Source organism: Coptis chinensis, chromosome 6 (assembly GCF_015680905.1).
Source record: "Coptis chinensis isolate HL-2020 chromosome 6, ASM1568090v1, whole genome shotgun sequence".
NCBI classification, from domain to species: domain Eukaryota; kingdom Viridiplantae; phylum Streptophyta; class Magnoliopsida; order Ranunculales; family Ranunculaceae; genus Coptis; species Coptis chinensis.
The window spans coordinates 13,725,544-13,746,683 of record NC_141461.1 but is presented as its reverse complement, the minus strand read 5'-3'; the positions used below and the strand labels follow the sequence as shown (position 1 = coordinate 13,746,683).

The 21,140-nt window shown below is 41.5% G+C and overlaps 1 protein-coding gene and 1 pseudogene across 1 annotated transcript; both read left to right on the top strand.

Annotated features, from left to right (window-relative positions):
- Positions 1–2,499: 2,499 nt before the first annotated feature.
- On the top strand, positions 2,500–12,889 carry LOC147491582 (exopolygalacturonase-like; annotated as a pseudogene).
- A 369-nt stretch (positions 12,890–13,258) lies between these two features.
- On the top strand, positions 13,259–14,673 carry LOC147491581 (uncharacterized). The gene is made up of 3 exons (XM_086567278.1): positions 13,259–13,508; positions 14,009–14,113; positions 14,321–14,673. Exons 1-3 carry the CDS (start codon positions 13,259–13,261, stop codon positions 14,671–14,673), a joined length of 708 nt encoding a protein of 235 aa, XP_086423404.1.
- Positions 14,674–21,140: the final 6,467 nt, after the last annotated feature.

Below are 21,140 nucleotides of genomic sequence, written 5' to 3'. Positions count from 1 at the left end.
GTTGTTGTTAGTTGTTGTTGTTTTTTAGGGTTTGAACAGGTTGTTGAGAATCTTAACAGGTTTAGGTATATGAATCATGTTGATTAAACAAAGGAGTCTATGTCCAATTTTTTTATGCATTAAATTAATTATTACATTGAGTTAATTTAAAGTCAAGATATTTGGGGGATAGTGAATCTATTCATTGCGTTAATTATTACATTATTTTAATTATTACAGCAAGTTTAGAATCTATACATGCTTTTTGTTATATAGATAAAGAAATTCTCATGTGAACAATCAAGCCCATGTGAACGTGACTAATAAGCCCATGGGCCTCCAAGCCAAAACTGCATTGCATAATAAAAGAAAAATACACTAAAACAAAGGGATCAATTTATACGTTATACGTTGGCATTATTCCCAATGGATCAATTTATATCCGTTGGCATTATTCCCAAGGGGGGGTCAATTTATATCCGTTGGCATTATTCCCAAAGGGGATCAATTTATATCCGTTGGTATTTATTCCCAACGGATATATTTCTATCCGTTGGGCCTTTGCCTATATATTCAAAGTCATTTTCATTCCTCACTTAAGCTTCTCATTTTCATTCTCTAATCTTTCTCAACTTCAAATTTTATCTCAACTTCAACTACTAATATGGGCGGATCAAATATTGTTCACATTTCTACACCTACGATTTGTCAGTGGTGTAAGGAAGTTGGTCATTACGCTACTTCATGATCATGTCCATACATTAACATCAAATGCCCAAAACCTGAATGCAACGACATGATGATAGTGGTCATAGCTAGTAATGATGATGGAACATTGGAAGACAAACTTTTAAAGTGTGATGTTGATGATTGTCCCTCAAATATCAACATCTATAATTCAAAAAAGGTTGACATACTTGTATGTCATTTTTGCAAGGAAGCAGTAGATTTTTGCCCTAGGTGTGGCTTGTGCGATCAATGCAATCCTTCAATGTGTGGTGGAGAAACAAGTCGTATCTCTTAGAATTTAAGTGTAGGATATGTAATATTTGTACGTTGTTTAATTTCGTAGTGTATTGTCTTTAATTGTTTTGTGTTTTTAATTATGTAGAATTTTATAAGATGTTTTGTGTTTTTTTTTCAAATTAAGTTGTAATGTTTTGTAATGTTTTTCATTTCTAGTTGAGTTGATTTGTTTTTAATTTCAACTTATAAACAAACACATTTTTTCAATAAAATATACTTTCATTAAAACAAAATACAATTTTATTTAAAGAAAAACATACACGTAAACGATAAAAACAGATTACAACATAAAACTTAAATAAATTAGTACACTAAAACATAATCTATTACCACTCAAGTACATGTCCAAGAATATCCAAACAACGTTCATGAACAAATTCAACTCCTTTAATTTCTAGAAACATACGTTTCGCCACAGTTTTTTGCACTTCATCGCTATTGAAAGCACCAACAATCTTAAGTGCACGCTGCAAGGTAAGATATTTCTTACAATTTTTGCAAATCCTCTCAAATCGTTCTAATAAGACTTTATTGGTTATACCTCCACGATTGTTGTTCTATCTGAATATTTCACAAGTTCTATCCCAAATAACTCGCCTAGGTCTATAATTTGACAACGCAATATTACCCTCCATTCCTTCAAGTGCAACCATATGTGCTCGACACAATAATTCATCTTCAACAGGGATGAATTCCAAATTACGTCTTGGACGAGGATGACGCTCCATATTTTGTGAATTGGCAAGAGAAAGATTAGTGAATTGATTGGTGATCCATTTAATGAAATAAGAAAGATGAGAGAAAGATATGTGAATTGGTGAAAAATAAATGAGGTAGTGAAACAATATATATAGGCCACAAGGCCAACGGATCTAAATATATCAGTTCAGGCCCAACGGTACAAAAGCCCAACGGTACAAAATCGAGCGGTTTGAATTTTTTATTAAAAAAAAAGGAAAAAATGTTGGACGACAAAACTTGTCTCGACCCACTCTTAGACGGGACAACTTGTCCCGTGCGAGTCATTTCTATATTTCTGACTAATTTGGTTTCGGATTTGACAATTGTTAAAATAAAAACGGTGTTTTGACAGCGCATTGGGGACGAAAATTGCCAATTTTTTTGTCAACTGTCACATTAGAAATCGATTTTAACAATGTGTTGATGATGCTCTTAGTCAATGGGGTTTAGGCATCTACGTTTCGATATCCTTATTTGAGGCAACAATTCAGATAGAAACTAACAGAGTCTTTGGGCATCTCTGTATCCCAAAATAAGGACATAGTTAGTTTAATTGATAGGTGCATATTCATCGGGTAATTATAGTTAAACGAAATTAACGGTTGTAAAGAAAGTTAAAAGGTCTCACGAAGCTTATTTAATACCCATGGAACGCTCAATCCCATAAATTCATTACACACTAATCACACATAAAAATATTAGAAGATGAAGGTGGAGATAGTTTTTTTATTTATTGGCTTTCATGCATTTATTATGGTAGCAAGAAGTTCTTCAATAATATCAGATCAAGGAGCAGAAGTCCAAGGATTGTCAACGGGCGTAGGAAATAGTGCAACTGGAGGCACTGATGTCCAAGGATTGTCATCAACCGTGGGAGATAATGTGACTGGAGCTGGAAACGACCAACAATTGTTGTCTGGATTAGGAACATTTAATGTCAAGGACTACGGCGTGAAAGGTGATGGAAAAACCGACCATACAAAAGTGAGTCTTTAGTTTTTTTCAACCACATATGCAGGGTCAAACTATTTGGGCAATATGAGTGTGTTTTTGGTACAAACATGTGTTGGGAGATTTTACTAGGAAGTCATACCTCAACCTAGTTACTTTCTATCCCAAATGACTTCAACTTGGAGTTCACACCAAGGAAATCACCCACCCAAGACTTTGGTAGTTATCACAACAAACTCAACAAAGCAAAACCACTAATTTATCATCACACATAACGAGCAAACAATTAATAAGGAAGTAAATGCAAAGAGACACAAAGATTTAAGGTGGTTCGGTAAATGTTACCTACGTCCACACAAGAGCCGAGTTTCCTTTATAGTAAAGATTGGAGAGTTTACAAGAGGTATCTAGAATCAAGAACAAGAGGTCTCACTCAAACCCTAGCTCAATAGAGCTCCCATAATTCTCATGAAATGAATCTCTCAAAGTTGTCTCAAAACCCTAATCTATTTCTTTTATATAGGTATACATAGAAAAAGGTGAGAAAATGGGGTTTGGGCTGAAATTTCGTCAAACTGTCAAAATTTTGGAAAGGTGGAGCGTGGGCGCGCCTTGGGCAAGGCAGGGGAGAGCGCGTGCACGCCTTCTTCGTGTCCAACCTCCAGTAGTTTCAACGCGTGCGCCCCTTGGTTCTAGCTATAGTCAAGCGCGTGTGCGCTCTCTTCTCCCAGTTGAAAAACATACTGAAGGCAACATGATCGGACACCGGAGCAAAGCTCGACGGTTCCACAAACCCAACAATCTCCCACTTGGAACCTTCGAGATTCTACATGCACATCACATCTCAATTGTAACAACTCAATCCAAATCCAATTTACTAATGAAACGCTAGGCTCGTCCATCATGGTGTTCAAGCAAGAAGACCCACCGAAGTTGAACACAACTTCAACTTCTCAGTAGGCACAATCTTGGTCAACACATCCACCTGATTCTTACTCCCTTGGATCTTCTCAAGTGCCAAAACCTCATCCTCCAACAGAGATCAGATAAAATGATACCGGAGACCAATGTGCTTGGTCGTAGAATGAAAAGTGGAATTCTTAGCAAGATGTATAGCACTCTGACTGTCACTATGTAACACACACCTCTCTTGCTTCATCCCAAGCTCTTCCATCAATCCCTGTAACCAAATTATCTCCTTGCTTGCCTCTGTAACGGCCACATACTCTACTTCTGTGTAGACAAAGCAACAATTTTCTGTAACTGAGAAATCCAACTCACTGCAGTAGTACCTACTGTAAAGACATAACCAGTAGTGCTTCTTCTACGATCTACCTCACCTGCAAAATTAGCATACACATACCTTGCAAGTTCACATCACCCCTTCCATAACATAGGCATTTCTCAGTAGTACCTCTCAGATATCTCAATATCCACTTCACGGTTTCCCAATGTTGCTTGCCAGGATTAGACATAAATCTACTCGACAAACTCCAATCGCCATTATATCCGACGCGCTGCAAAACCATGGCATACATAAGACTTCCAATGACAGAGGCGTATGGTACCTTAGCCATGAAGTTTCTTTCCTCAACAGTCTTGGGAGAGTGTTCCTTGAACAACTTGAAGTGGACTGCCAAAGGTGTGCAAACTGGTTTTGCACCACCTATGTTGAACCTCTTCAATACCTTCTCAATATACTCAGCCTGAGACAACTCCAAAATACCTTTCTACTTATCTCTTCTGATCCTCATCCCTAAAATCTATTTTACTGCACCCAAGTCCTTCATAGAGAACTCACTTGCTAACTTCTCTTTCAATCTCCCAATTTCTGACATATCAGAATTCGCTACTAACATATCATCAACATATAGTAATAAGATGACGTAGCTGGAGTCGAAACTCTTGAAGTAGCAACAATGGTCAGCGTTGCACTTATAGTAGCCATTTCCTTGCATGAAGTTATCAAATTTCCTATACCACTGCCTAGGGGCTTGTTTCAAACCATACAATCTTTTTCTGAGCCTGCATACCATATTCTATTTATCCTTCTTGATGAAACCCTCTGGTTGCTGTATGTAAATTTTCTCAACTAGGTCACCATGGAAGAAGGCAGTTTTAACATCCAACTGCTCGAGATACAAATCTTCTGCTGCAACAATACTCAACACTGACCGAATAGTATTCAGTTTCACCACTGGGGAGAATATCCCTGTGAAGTCAATACCTGCTTTCTGCTGAAAACCCTTGACTACTAGCCTTCTTTGTATCTCTTGGAACCATCATGTTCCTCTTTGACTCTAAACACCCATTTGTTCTGTAGAGCCTTCTTGCCCATGGGTAGTTTGGCTAACTCCCAAGTGCCATTAGAGATGAGGGACTTCATCTCATCTTGCATAACAAGCTCCCACTTGCTTGCATCACTTGCCTCTAATGCTTCATCATAGCATTGAGGCTCGCCACCATCAGTAAGTAGCAAGTAATTCACATAGGTGGAGGGTGGATATCTCGCACTCGGTACATTTGGCATGGATGTCTTCCTTGGGGCACGAGGTGGAGATGGACTTGGTAGTGTAGTATCCTCATTGTTATCTGAGTCACTACTACTGTCATCCTCTGACTATGGGGCTCCCACTATACCACGACTTACATCAAAGTCTTCCAACTCAACATACTCTGTGCCACTCTCTGTAACCAATTCCTTAGTTTGTGCTTCACCTCTGTCCTTGTATATTACCTTCTCATTAAACACAACACCTCTACTACGAATGATTTTCCGATTTTGATCATCCCAAAAGCGATACCCAAAATCATCACCACCATAGCCGATGAAGGTACACTTTAGTGACTTAGCATCAAGCTTGCTTCTAGCTTGGTCACTAATGTGGACATAGGACACACAACCAAACACCTTCGACATAGGACACACAACCAAACACCTTCAAATGGGAAAGGTTCACATCCTTCCCGCTCCACACTTCCTCTGGAATCTTAAAATCCAAAGGTACTGATGGTCTTCTAATGATCAGGTAAGCTGTTGTGCTAACACTTTCTTCCCAGAACTGATTGGGCAAGCCTGCTAGTGTACGCATACACCTAGCTCTCTCTGTCAATGTTCTATTCATCCGCTCTGCAACCCTATTATGCTGAGGTGTCCCTGACAAAGTTTTTTCCATCTTGATGCCATTGTCAGCACAATACTTCTTAAAACCTAAATCCTCATACTCTCCACCATTGTCGGATCTCAGCTTCTTTACTTTCAAGCTAGCTTGTCTCATTCTCAACCATGGCCTTCCAAGTCTTGAACACTTCAAATACTTCTGACTTGTGTCTCAAGAAATAGACCCACATCTTCCTAGTATGGTTATCAATGAAAGTCACAAAATATGACTTTCTGCCAAGTGAAGAGATATTAGTTAGCCCCCATACATCTGTATGAATCAACTCATGCCTGCTAGCTTTCGGAGTCTGACCCATCTTTTGAAAACTCACCCGTTTCTGCTTTCCAAATACACAATTCTCACAGAAGTCAATTTCAGTTGACTGTAACTTCAGGAGTTTACCAGAAGAGTGAAGGATTTGCATTCCTTTCTCACTCATGTGACCAAGTCTGCGGTGCCAAACATTCAGATCCTCTTTGCCATGTGTCACGGAAATCGACTCACAACCATGTGTAGTCATGTAGAGAGTACCATCTTTCTTACCATTTGCAACAATCATTGAAACTTTCGAGACCTTACAAGTATTACCGGTGAAGACTGTAACAAATCTTTCACTTGCCAATTGCCCCACAGAAATCAAATTTTTCCTCAAATCTGGAACGTGTCTGACGTCCATCAATAACCATGACGAGGCATTCATCTTGACATGCACGTCACCCTTGCCGACAATGTCACAAGGTTGGTCATCACCGAGAAAGACCGTTCCAAGGTCACCTTCGGTGTAGTTCTCAAAGAACTCTCGATGTGAGGTAGCATGGAAAGATGTGCCAGAATCAAGTACCCAAGACTCCTTCTTATACTCCATCGAACATATTAAAGCATCATCTACCATCTCAATACAACATTAGCTTCTTGATTCTTTTTCTTGTTCCTATTAATGTTGTTGTTGTTTCTTGGTGCCGGGCAATTACTACTATAGTGGTCAGGCTTACCACAATTGTAGCATATAACTTCACTTATATCTTGAGGATTGTGTTCAACGCTTTGCAATCGGGGGGCTTGAGATTTTGATCTCCCCCTCCCCTTTTTTTTACCATGACTCCTATATGAGTTTCTTCCTCTACTTTTAGTGTTCAATGCCGACCCTGAAGTTGAAGGACTATCTTATCTCCGGATTTCCTCGGTTAGTACCATACTAACAACGTGTTCAAATTTCAACTTGGTCATTCTTGCAGAGCCACTAATAGCCGCCATTGTCACCTTCCAACTTGGAGGCAATTGTCCAAGTATTGTAAAGGCTAACACCTCATCACTAAATGTAATCTCAACCGACTCCAATTGGTCCTTAGTTTGGTTGAATTCATTTAGGTGATCCTTGAAGGAGGTCCCCTCCGACATTCTTATGCTAAAGAGCTTGGTGATCAAATAGACTTTGTTCGTGGCCGAGGGTTGTTCATACATGGTAGTAAGTGCCTCCATGAGAGACTTCGCCGTCTTCTCGGTTTTAACATTGAAGGCTACCGACTTCGAGAGAGTCAATCGGATTGTGGCCAATGCCTTTCTATCTTGCAAATCCCATATGCCTTGCGGAATCTCATCGGGCTTCTCACTTATCAAAGTTTCCATCAAATCCTTTTGATAGAGTACGTCCTTAATTTGCATCTTCCAATAGCTGAAGTTTGTACCATGAAACTTCTCTATCTTGTAGTTTTCTTTATCGGTCGTCATGACTTCCACTAAACCAAAATAACGGTGGAGAACCTCTCAAAGGAATTTCTACAAACACCTAGCTCTCAATGCTAAAGGTGTAGTCTTTCCTCACACACCTTGTATACAATGATTCAACCTAACGCTCTGATACCACTTGTTGGGAGATTTCACTAGGAAGTCACACCTCAACCTAGTTACTTTCTATCCCAAATGACTTCAACTTGGAGTTCACACCAATAAAATCTCCTACCCAAGACTTTAGTAGTTATCACAACAAACTCAACCAAGCAAAACCACTAATTTATCATCACACATAACAAACAAACAATAAATAAGGAAGTAAATGCAAAGAGACACAAAGATTTAAGGTGGTTCGGTAAATGTTATCTATGTCCACACAAGAGCTGAGTTTCCTTTATAGTAAAGATTGAAGAGTTTACAAGAGGTATCTAGAATCAAGAACAAGAGGCTTCACTCAAACCCTAGCTCAATAGAGCTCCCACAATTCCCATGAAATGAATCTCCAAAGTTGTCTCAAAACTCTAATCTATTTCTTTTATATAGGTATACATAGAAAAAGGTGAGAAAATGGACTTTGGGCCGAAATTTTGTCAAACTGTCCAAATTCTGGAAAGGTGGAGCACGGGCGCGCCTTGGGCAAGGCAGGGGAGAGCGCGTGCGCGCCTTCTTCGTGTCCAACCTCCAGTAGTTTCAGCGCGTGCACCCCTTGGTTCTAGCTATAGTCAAGCGCGTGCGCGCTCTCTTCTCCAAGTTGAAAAACATACTGAAGGCAACATGGTCGGACACCGGAGCAAAGCTCGATGGTTCCACAAACTCAACAACATGCGCCTTTAAACACTGCCAGCGCGGGATTGAACCATAAGCAGATAAAGCCATAAAGGGAATGCCTTTTTCCTTCAAAATTCCATGCAGAAAAACAAATTTATTTTTATTCATACTGTTTGAATTGATATTAGTGATCTTTATTAGAGTCTTAACATGAAAACTGGGCTTTGTGTTTTTGTTTCTAGGGTTTTCAATCTGCTTGGCAAGCTGCATGTGCAGCCTCAGGTTCACCATTGGATACCAAAAGGAACGTATCTGATTGGTTCAGTTAAATTTAATGGTCCATGCAAAAATGCTAAAACCATAACGGTGCAGCTGGAGGCAAGTTTCATTTATTCATCACGTACTTCATTCCACTGTAACAAAGTCTTAATTCTCGTATTCAGAAACTGATTTGATTTCAATATCGTCAAATCACCAGGGTACGTTGTTGGGTTCGTCCAGCTTGGGCCAGTATGCAGGAAATGATTGCGTTCAGTTTGGGTGGTTGAGCGGGTTGACAATTACAGGAGGTGGCACGCTCGATGGCCAAGGAGCTCAAGCATGGCCGCAAAATAAGTGTCCCAAGAGCAAACAATGCAATACCCTTCCTGCAGTAAGTGATCATTGACAATGAAAATGATTGAAGAGATTTCATTCGGAGCAAATGAAACTTCAACAATCATGCCAAATAATTTGATTCAACTTTAGCTCAAGACTAACCAAATTTAATTGTTTTTATGTACCAGAATCTTAAATTCAATGCTGTCACGAATTCGTTTGCAAAGGCATAAATTCGGTGAATAGCAAATTCTTCCACATTGGTATTGTAGACTCCCAAAATATTCAATTCATTGGACTCACGATTACTGCTCCAGACAGCAGTCCAAATACCGATGGTATTCATATTGAATGGAGCTCAGGAATAAGTGTCGTTGACTCACACATTGGCACCGGTGATGACTGTATCTCAATTGGGCATGGGAACACTCAAATTACTGTTACTGGAGTTACCTGTGGACCAGGACATGGCATTAGGTAATTTCTACTGACATATTGCTTCACTAGTGAATTTTTATCTTCTGGATTCAGAACAATTTGGCGTGAATGAAGATGCAGCATTGGTTCACATATGGTGGACTAATTAGTCTTATTGCCTGTTACAGTGTTGGAAGTTTAGGAAGATATCCCAAGGAACAAGATGTGTGCGGAATAATAGTAAAAGGCTGTACCCTTACCGGGACTATGAATGGCATTCGCATCAAGACATGGGAGAATTCACCAGGTCCTAGTACTGCATCCAACATGACATTCGACGACATTATCATGAACAATGTAGGCAATCCTATCATAATCGACCAGACCTATTGTCCATTCTCAACATGTGCTGCCGCGGTAAGAAAATTAGGGAACCACTTTCGTCCAAGTTCAGTTTTTATGAAAAATTTGGTTTTGTAATTTACTTATAAGTTTTCACAAACCATCTCAGCTGACTTTCGCTTATGCTTTTAATTCTCGTCATGTAGTCGCCTTCTAAAGTGAAGCTACAGGATATAACTTTCCGAAACATCAGAGGAACATCAAAAAATCCTGAAGCAGTGACACTTTATTGTAGCAGTGCGGTACCATGTCAAAATGTCATCGTTGAGGAAATTAACTTGCGACACTCTGCTGGTCCCAAATGCATATGTAAGAATGTCAAGGCAAAATTCCTTGGGAAACAACTTCCAGCACCATGCCCAATGTCGTACCAAATGGAGGTGTGGGAGAAGTCAGAGAAGGCGCGGGCGCGCCCTAGTCGGTTTTGATAGAGGTTCGATAGATTTGTATGTTTTTTATAAAGGAAAGTCTCCAATCCTTTTAGAAATAAGAGATACGAGTATGCACTCATGTTGTGCTATATATAAACCTATGTAACACAAACCTAAATCAATTACGCAATAAACCTTTCTTCTCCCGTGGACGTAGGCTGCCGCATTGGCACTGAACCACTATAAATTCTTGTGTTTTGTCTCTTTGATTGGTTGTTTAATTCTACATGGTATCAGGGCGGAGCGCTTAATCTCTCCTCTAAATCAATCTAAATAAACACAAAACACTATGTCAGATCCAAAACCAAACCCAAAGTCTGCTGTAATAATAGATACTGATTCTAATCCCGGTTGGAAGTTGTCATCAATTCTCTTGAATGGAACAAACTATATATATATACCTTGGTCTAGGGTTGCTTCGCTATCTCAGGGTGACAAGAGGAAATTAGGGTTCATTAATGGTGCAAAGGTGTGTCTTGCCATTGATGATGCCGAATATGAGAATTGGGTTTCCAATGATCAGCTTGTTCGATCTTGGTTACTCAATTCTATGGAGTCAACTATTGCTGGAATTTTTACTTTCTCTGATTCTACAAAGGAGATGTGGGATTCAATTAAAGATTTATACGGAAACCAGAACAATTATACCCGTGTTTTTGAACTTTAACTCGCAATCGGTGCTTTGCAACAAGGTGAGAAAACTTTTACAGATTACCTTGGGAATTTGAAGAAATTGTGGGATGAGTTAAACATATATTGTCCACACACCATAGATGCTAAGACTCTTTTGAAATGGGCTAAAGAGGATAAAATCTTCACAGTATTTTGTAGTCTTAAACCAGAATATGAAAATCTGGAAAATAATATTGTAATGGAAAGCACTCTTCTAATACTTTCTACTATTTGTGCAACTATTCAGAGAGAGAAAACAAGGAAGAAAACCATGAACTCCGAGGTGAAGTCATCAATCTCTGAATCTACTGTATTACTTACAGAAAATGATTTTCGAAAGAAGTCACAAGGATTTGAAAAAAGTAAAGGAAAAAGAGAACTATCTCATTGTGATCATTGTGGAAAGAATTGGCATACCAAGGACTGTTGTTGGGAATTATATCCGCATCTTAAAAGGGAAAAATGAACTGTCCAAGAAATAGCATGCCGCAGTAGCCGAGACATCAATGTCCAACTCAGATATTAGTTATCAGTTGAGTCAAATTCTCCAACAACTCACTAAGTCCATGCTAACTAGCAAAGGTCAGTGTGTCTCAACTCATGTGTCAGGTAATTTACATGCCTATTTTATTATGCCAGAAAATAGTAACTCATGGATAATTGATTTGGGGGCTACTGATCATATGGCTAATTGCCCTGCCTCTGTCCATAATTTTGTGTCCAAAACAGAAAAATATAATATTTTCATAGCCAATGGATCCACTGAGGTAGTGGTCAAGTGGATTTTTTCAATCAAAGTCTCAAGAGTGACGCTCTTGTTGTTCCTTCCTTCCCTATCTAACTTCTATCTATTGGTAAACTTACAAATTCTTTAAATTGTGATGTCATTTTTTCTTCAAACTCTGTCGTCTTTCAGGATCGAAAGTTGAAGAGGACGATTGGTGAAGGGATTTATTCCAATGGGCTCTATTTGTTGAAGTCGCATAAGAAGGCATGTCAAGCTAGTGGTTTACTTGAGAGTCGCATTTTGCATAAAAGACTTGGGCATCCATCTAGTCATGTCCTGTCAAATTTGTTTCCGCATGTTTCTATAAACTCTTATGATGTTTTGTGATGTTTGATTTGTCAATTTTCTAAATAAACTCGTTTACCTTTTCCAAACTCGCATACTATGTCTAATAATTTGTTTGAGTTAATCCACTCTGATTTATGAGGACTTGCTCCCGTTAATTCTTATAATGGCTATAAGTATTTTGTGTTGTATATTGATGATAAATCTCGTGCTACATGGTTATATTTGTTGAAATCGAAGACTGAGGTTGTGAATGTTTTCAAAGATTTTCATAATATGGTTACTAATCAGTTTGGTGGAAAAATCAAGATGTTCAGATCGCATAATGGCACCGAAGTTTTGCAAAGGTCCGCTTATTATTAAAGTACCTTCGTAGCCAAGGGATAATTCATCAAACTAGCTGTGTTGGCACACCTCAGCAGAATGGCGTGGCTGAAAGAAAAAATAGACACCTTTTGGAGACCACTCGTGCTCTTATGTTGGGCATGAATGTTCCTAAGCAATACTTGTCTCATGGCGTCTTAACTGCTGCTTATTTGATTAATCGTCTTTCTAGTCGGGTTTTTGGTTTTAAATCCCCATTGGAAGTGCTCAAATCTAGGCCGCTAGATCTCTCTCATCTGCGAGTTTTTGGGTGTGTTTGTTATCTACATCAGCAAGCTTTTCATCGAGATAAATTCGATGCTCGGGCTATTCGATGTATTTTTGTTGGTTATTCTACCACACAGAAAGGCTACATATGTTACAATCCGGTGACAAGAAAACTGGTTGTCTCTCGTGATGTACGATTTGTGAAATCTGAAGCTTTCTTTCAAGATCCAACTATGCCTGGGAATCGGTCCCAGGGGGAGTGTTTGGCAGATTTGGCACCTCTCCCAGTAGTTGATGAAGGTATAGTTCCTGCTGCTGAAGTTATGGGTTCTACTGAAGAGAGGGCATGAGCGCGCTCCCAGACTGAGCAACTAAGGGGCACACGCACTCTAGTGCCTGACAATTTTCCAGTAGAGGAGGCGTGGGCGCGCTCCCAGATTGAACAAACTGAGGCACAGGAGCGTTCTAGTGCTCCTCCAGTTTCTCGACAGTCTGAACGAGAGAGACGACCTCCAGTAACTCTCAAGGATTACTGTAAATCTGATAGAGAACTGCATCCTCCAGTGACTCATGAATTTTTATTCTTTGCATAATATTTCATATCCTCTACAGAAGTATATAACGTATGCCAATATCATTTTATCTCATCATGCTTTCTTAAGTACAGTCGATGACGTGCAAGAACCCAAGAACTTTAGAGAAGCTAACTCTCGTCTAGTATGGAGTATGGAGTATGGAGAAAGGCGATGCAAGAAGAACTTAGTGCTCTAGACGAGAATAAAACTTGGGAGATTGTTATGCTCCCGTACGAAAAGAAAACTATTGATTGTCAGTGGGTGTTCAGAAACAAGTTCAATAATGATGGTTCCTTAAAGAGGCCTAAAGCTCGACTTGTTGCAAGAGGATTCACCCAAACTTATGGTCAGGACTACAAGGAGACTTTTGCACCAGTTGCAAAGATGAACATGTGTAGAGTTCTTGTATCTCTAGCTGTAAATCAAGACTGAAAATTATTTAAGATGGATGTTAAAAATGCATTCTTACATAGAGATCTTAAAAAGAAGTGTATATGAGCATCCCACCTAGACATCCGAAAGAGACTAAGGTTGGATTAGTATGCAAGTTAAAAAAGGCTATCTATAGACTTAAACAATCTCCACGAGCCTGGTATGCCAATCTCAGTTCTGTTCTAGCTATGACCGGCCTTAAGTGAAGTGATGCTGATCCTTCCTTATTTGTTAAATCTAGCAGGTCAGGCTTGGTTGTTGTTTTTATTTACGTTGATGACATAGTTATCACAGGTAATGACCATATCGAAATCTCTAAGCTCAAGGATTTACTGCACAAGAAATTTGCCATCAAGGATCTGGGTATTATGAAGTACTTTCTTGGGATCGAGATTACTTATTCAAAAAGAGGCATATTTCTTAATCAAAGAAAGTATGTGTTAGATCTTTTGAGTGAAGCAGGTAAGCTGGGGGTAAAACCATCTGATTTTCCAACTGACAGTGGAGCCAAGTTGGATAACACCAGTGATCTTCTTACTGACATTGGTCAGTATCAGCGATTAGTTGGTAAACTGATATATTTAACTATTACCCGACCATATATTTCTTATGCAGTAAGCTTGGTTAATCGTTTTATGCATGCTCCAAGGACTCCACATATGAATGTAGTTTATAGAATATTGCAGTATCTAAAAGGGTCGCCAGGCAGAGGTATTTGGATGCGTAAAAATGGGCATACGTCTATTATTGCTTATACAAATGTTGATTAGGCAGGATGTCCAGTTGATCGGCGGTCTACTTCTGGTTATTATACCTTTGTGGGAGGTAATTTAGTCACTTGGAAGAGCAAGAAACAGAATGTAGTGGCTCGTTCAAGTGCAGAAGCTGAGTACAGGGCTATGGCTTCCACCACCAGTGAAATCATATGGCTTCGCACTCTTCTGAAGGATTTGTGTTTTGGTTTGCATCTGCCAACTATACTTTATTGTGATAATCAAGCTGCTATGTACATTGCTGCAAATCCAATGTTTCATGAGAGAACTAAGCATATTGAAATTGATTGTCATTTTGTGCGTGAAAAAGTACAGTCTAACATTGTCACTACCTCCTTTGTTCGAAGTGATTAACAGCTTGTAGACATTTTTACCAAGAGACTTCCAGCTTCCAAGTTCCATGATATTCTCTCCAAGTTGGGCTCGCTGGATATATTCGCACCAACTTAAGGGGGATTGTAGGAGAAGTCAAAGAAGGCGCGGACGCGCCCTAGTCGGTTTTGACAAAGGTTCGATAGATTCGTATGTTTTCTATAAAGGAAAGTCTCCAATCCTTTTAGAAATAAGAGATACGAGTATGCACTCATATTGTGCTATATATAAACCTCTGTAACACAAACCTAAATCAATCAAGCAATAAATATTTTTTCTCCCGTGGACGTAGGCTACTACATTGGCACCGAACCACTATAAATTCTTGTGTTTTGTCTCTTTGATTGGTTGTTTAATTCTAAGTGAAGTAACCAAAGTTAATTAGCAACAAGAGATGCGACAAGAATGTAAACCCCAATCACAGCCTGATTGTAACTAAAGTTAATTAGGAACAAAATATAGCGACAAGAATGTAAACAAAATAACCTGATTGCACACTCTATATACAATCCATACATTTTTCTCGCTGACCATTGGAGGGCGAATTCATTGGTGGGGCAGTACAGTGACACCAGTTGACGCTTAATTGATAAAAAAATTCTGAAAGTGTCGCGCCATTATTTCTGAGCTAGATATTCGCCGGTTGGCTAGTGCCCAACCAGTCCTACGAAATATAAATAAAATTTTCACCCTTATGGAAAATGTGAAGCCACTTGGATATACAAGAATGCATTATGCATATCATGGATATCAGTAGCGCAGTGTCTTTTACAGTTTTTATCACACCAATTTTACCCGTAGCAGCAACCAGATGTGCTTCTGAATGAATCCCGGCCTAGGGTGATTCAAATTTCCACGAAATCTGAGACTTCAATTATTAATATACCTTCAAGTGTGACTCTTTCAATTTCGGCAAATATAACAGTTGCTAGAATAGCCACAGATGCATCAATTGTCAAACTCTTCTTTCAATCTGGACATTTCAATATAGACCGACTCATTCCCAAATGCAGCGTTTTTTTTTTTTACTGGAATCCCAAAGCGAAAGGAATTTCACAGCTTTTCCATGAAGAATTTATTTAGCATTTGCAAAATGGTTCATAAGTTGTTAAATCTAACGATATAGACTACTTTTGCCAGTCACCAGTTATCCAGTTGCTTCTCCAGGTGAAGAGTGTAGGGGAGCAATATCCCCTTTAGAACATTGCATACGAAACGTAAACGATCTCAGTACAGCGACCTCCAGAACCGATCTATGAAGCAGCTCTCTAAGAAACATTGCATACGCGACTTCAATGCATCGACCTCCAAGAACGACCTCCAGAATTGCATACGAACGAAGATATCTCGGTACGAGCACTTGGCTAAAGGCAGAACGCCTCGGGTAATGATCACCACCAAGGGTAATCATTACCAAAATCTTGATTGTATTTCCCACCACCGGGAAATAGGGGTAACCTCGCCAACACCCAATCAACACACGACTTATAATATAACCAGCTCAACACTCATTCGCGATCTCCACCTTACACGTGTACCATAGACACACGCGTGCCTTCTAGATTGACATTTCCCTAAGCCTATAAATACCACCGATTGAACTACGCCGGGCCCGATTCCTATCTCCCCAAAAGAAAACCAAAAGAGGATATCGTGTAGGTTAAACTTCGTAAACTAACTTCGGTCCCAACAGAAAATCCAAAACACCCCTTTACATTGGCGCCGTCTGTGGTTTCGATTACTTGAGAACCACCTTAAATCAGTTCATACATCACCAATTCTCAAGCCCACGAAGCATGGTCAGCCTCGAAGCTCAAGTCCAGCACCTCGCCCACCAGTTGGGAATAACGAACGAGAGCATTTCCTTGCTCAGGGAGGAAAATGCTACTTTACGAGCTCAAGTGGATAGTTACCAGCAACAACAAGTCGGTAATGGAGCAAAGAACGACGTCAATGACGTTAATCAACAGATTAACGAATTATCACAAAGGATTGGTCAGAACGCCGTAAAGAAGGATTCGACACAGATTGTGCACAAGATGCTTAAGACATATCACGCGTCTCCGTTCAGCGCAGAGGTCCTCAATAAACCCTCTCCACAAGACTTTATCCAACCACGCTTTCCCATGTATGATGGCAGCACGTGCCCTAGTCAGCATGTAGCTCGCTACATTCAGAGTTTGGCACTTTACAGCTCACCCGAGTTTGATCATCTCCACTGCAGATTATTTCCTGCCAGTCTCAAGGATGGCGCTCTTGATTGGTTCTTTTCACTGGAATCCGATTCTATCAAAACCTTCGAACAGCTTACTGATTTGTTCGCCAGCCAGTACGTCCACAACAGGCGGAAAAAGGCAGATCTTGATTCTTTGTTTCAATTATCATTCAAGGAAGACGAAACTATTCCTGAGTTCCTAGGACGGTTCAAGGCCGAACTGTTATGCATGGAAAGCGGCTTGAAAGAATCTTTCGCCACACTGGCATTTTCAAATGCTTGCCGAGTGCGTAACACCGACCTCTCCAGGTCGTTGATGAAGGAACGCCCAGAGACACTGTCCGAACTCTACGCTCGCGTGGACAAGTACATCAAGTTGCAGGAATCTTTGAAACTCCACGGCTTAGACGAGAACCAGGAGGTGGCAGCATTTTCAGATCGTATTCTATAGGCCAAGAAGCGCCATAGGTCGCTTGTACCAAAAGCCAGTACCCGGTCAGACAACAGCAGAGAGTTCGCTATCCTGACACGCTCCCCCAGTTACATTCTGGGTAAGATTAAGCGAGCCCCATTCTTCCGACCTGATGTGAGGCAACGGTAGATCGACGACAAGCCATTTTGGCGATTTCACAACGCGAAAATGCCATGACATGCATCTTGCATGCCGGGGCTTAAACATTATCTCCGTGATCTAGTGGAAGCTGGTCATATAAAATAGTACACTAGCATTCCCGACGGTGACTTGCGTCACAAACTGATGGCTCGCCGAGTCCGTAGTCGATCTCCACCTCCCCGTCGCTACCAAGAGGTTCAAGCTCGCCCTTCGCAGTTGTAGGATTTCCACGAGATCGTTAATACGCGAATGAAGGCAAAGACTCATCCGATCGTGACAATGATCGAACTATTCACGTGATTACTTTCCCGGACGACTCCGTCACTTCATCCAGAGAGAAAAGACGTCGAGTCGGCGCTCTTCAGGAAGTCTATCATTTCACTTCACAGGCAGCTCACGCCCCGCGTGGTTCAGGTCGCAGCGCAGGCGATATCACTTTCACGGAGGCCGACTTAAGCAAAGTCTGCCTTCCTCATAATGATGCATTGGTAGTCCATGTCAAAATTAGCGACCGATACGATCAAGCTGCCCCGACGATCGACCGGCAGTTCCTGTGACATCTTGTTCTACCACACCATGCAAGAGATGAATCTTCCCAAGTCCGTCCTCGTAGACCCGATCGCCCCCCTTTATGGGTTCAATGGTTCCCGGGCCGATCCCATTGGTGATATTATACTTCCAGTGTCGGTGGGATCTAGACAGGACAAGATCACCTGCAATACACGGTTCTGCGTTCTAGACAGCAAGTCGCCATACAATGCCATACTCGGACGACGTTGGATCCATCAGATGCAGGCGGTCCCGTCAACTTTGCATCAAGTTCTCCGTTTCCCAGGACCTCGAGGAATGATGAAACTTAGAAGCAATCAACTTGAAGCGTACCATTGTAACCAGATCATGTCAACAAGTGAAACTGCCCGTGAACCGACCCCCGCCACACATGAACCCACCAATTACACCATGGCACATGACTTGGTTGCCGAAGTCCAGCCCCGGACTGCCAAGAAAAACGCTGGGGGCTCTAGCAAGCAGATTTTTTCCCCAATGCAAATACCCGCACTCGCTCCCCGAGTCCTTACTTTGCCAGCAAAGATCTCCAGCATTGATCCACCGACAGTAACTTTGTCAGTTAAAGTATCAGAGGTCGTCTCACCTCGTGTTAGGCCGCCACAGATGACAGCAGCAACCACACCATCAATGGGCATGCAGCCAGGTCCCACTTCCCGTGTCGGGTACCCCCTATCGGGCCGCGATCGTGTCGCTCTTCCCTCAAATGACCGGTCATGACGTCCCACAAAGTGTTCAGACCTCCCCTGATAGCGAATCGCGAAGCAGCGTTTCGCCATCAGTTGCAAAACCTCCAGCGGCAGAAAGAGAAAAAGTGAACCTAGGCATCGAAGACGACCCCAAGTTTGTATATGTAGGGGGCTAACCTCGACCCCACAATCAGTCCCACCTTGTAAATTTCTTATCTATGAATAAAGATGTTTTGCTTGGGTCAGATATCAATGTACCGGAATAGATCCCGCGATGCGATGCCATAAATTAAATGTTAATCCCAATGCTAGACTAGTCCGAATCCGACCCGACTTCGCCTATCCCTCGCGTTTTCAAAAGCCATCAATCCATTTGCAGGTCGACAAACTAAAGCAAGTCGGTTTTATCGGAAAAGTAGACTATCCGAATGGATCGCCAACATCGTGGCGGCATCCCAAAAGAACGAACGGTTAAGCTGTCGTCGATTTTACTTAACGTAATCGAGGCCACTCAAAAGACAGTTTTCCCCTACCTCGCATCGACCGACTTGTCGACCAGACCTGTGGTCATGAACTTCTCTCCTTCATGGACGGGTACAGTGGGTACAACCAAATCCCACTCGCAGAGGAGGATCAAGAGAAGACCTCTTTCATTCTGAGGGGAAGGGATCTATTGCTATAACGTTCTCCCATTCGCCCGAAAAACGCCGAACAACGTATCAACGCCGGTCACCGACATGTTCCAAGACATGTTAGGCGACACCATGGAGGTCTACATCGACGATATGGTCGTCAAAAGCAAAAAAGCCGGTGATCACCTCGCCCACCTTGAACAAACGTTCTCTAGATTACGCCCGAGCGGGCATGAAGCTAAATCCAGAAAATGCCTTTTGGAGCCGCCCTCCCAGCAAGTTTTAGGGTATCAAGTCTCAAATGAGGGATCGAAGCTAATCCGCACCAGATCCGGCGTTCTTAGACATGCCCGATCCATGCACGAAGAAACAAATACAGAAATTGTCGCATGGTCACGCACTCAACCGATTCATATCAAGGGCATCCGATAAGTGTAGACCGTTCCTGCAACTCCTTAAAAAAGGCGAGCAGTTCTCATGGAGCGATCAATGCCATCACGCATTCGCCAAACTCAAAGAGTACCTCACCACGCCCCCCGTCTTAGCCAAGCCCGTAGATGGAGAGACTCTGGGGCTCTATCTAGCAGTGTCCGATTTCGCCATCAGCTCAGTTCTCTTCAAAGAGGAAAACAATTCAGAAAAACCAATCTACTTCACAAGCAAGACGCTCACGACAGCGGAAAAGAATTACTCCTTCCTAGAAAAAGCCGTATTTGCTTTGTTGTATTCGGCACGGAAGTTCAGGCCTTACTTTCAGGCGCATCAAATCAAAGTTCTTACCGACCTCCCATTGAAGAAAATCCTCCACAAAGAAAACAAGACTACTCGAATGGCAGTTTGGGCCGAAGAACTAGGCGAACACCACCTGGAGTTCGTACCATGGATTTCTCAGAAAGGACAGGTCGTCGCCAATTTTCTAGCAGATTTCCCTGTTGATGATCCCAATTGGGCACAAGAAACCGACCTCCCAGATTCGAAAGAGCACATCAAATCCACCTGGTCTCTCTTTGTAGATGGTTCTAGCAACCCTGGTGGCAGCGGCATAGGGGTTGTATTAGTTTCACCCGATGGAACGGTGATGGAGAAGTCAGTTTGCATCGACTTCGCAACTTCCAATAACGAGGCGGAATATGAGGTGCTGATCAGGGGACTTCGTATGGCATTGCAGCTCGGTGTCAAAGAGCTCCAAGTCTTTAGTGACTCGCAGCTGGTTGTTCGCCAGGTTGCAAAAGAGTACACTACCCATGAAGGTAATCTTTCAAAATATCTTCGTGTCGTTCATAAATTATTGCCTTCTTTTAAGCGGTACACATACATCATTTCTTGCGTGACGAAAACCGTCATGCGGATAGTTTAGCTTACCTAGCAACCCAGACCCCGAGCTGCACCCCAAGACAACTACTCATAGAAGTAGTCGATCGACCTGCGTACCAAGTCGAGCACACTTTGACAATAAGTGACCTATTCCCTCTCTCAGCCAGTCAGTTGAGTCAAACATGGATGCAGCCTTTCATCGACTATATCCAGCACGGCGCGCTCCCGGAGGAACGTACCAAGGCTAAGCAGATCCCCTATCAAGCACGACGTTATTGTTTGCTCCATAACAAATTGTTCAGGAAATCCGCTGGTGGCCCACACTTGCGTTGCATCACTCCAGAGCAGGGTCAGTTAGTTTTCGCAGAGATCCATGAAGGAGAATGTGGAAATCATGCCGGTGGTCGCTCTTTAGCCCA

Excerpts from the sequence above, each read along its gene's own strand:
- LOC147491581 (XM_086567278.1), top strand. The coding sequence starts at position 13,259 with ATGGAGTATGGAGTATGGAGAAAGGCGATGCAAGAAGAACTTAGTGCT. Across the intron at positions 13,509-14,008 it reads AGTTGCAAAGATGAACATGT|GTAAGCTGGGGGTAAAACCA; the intron begins GTAGAGTTCTTG and ends TGAGTGAAGCAG. Across the intron at positions 14,114-14,320 it reads TCAGTATCAGCGATTAGTTG|GATGTCCAGTTGATCGGCGG; the intron begins GTAAACTGATAT and ends TTGATTAGGCAG.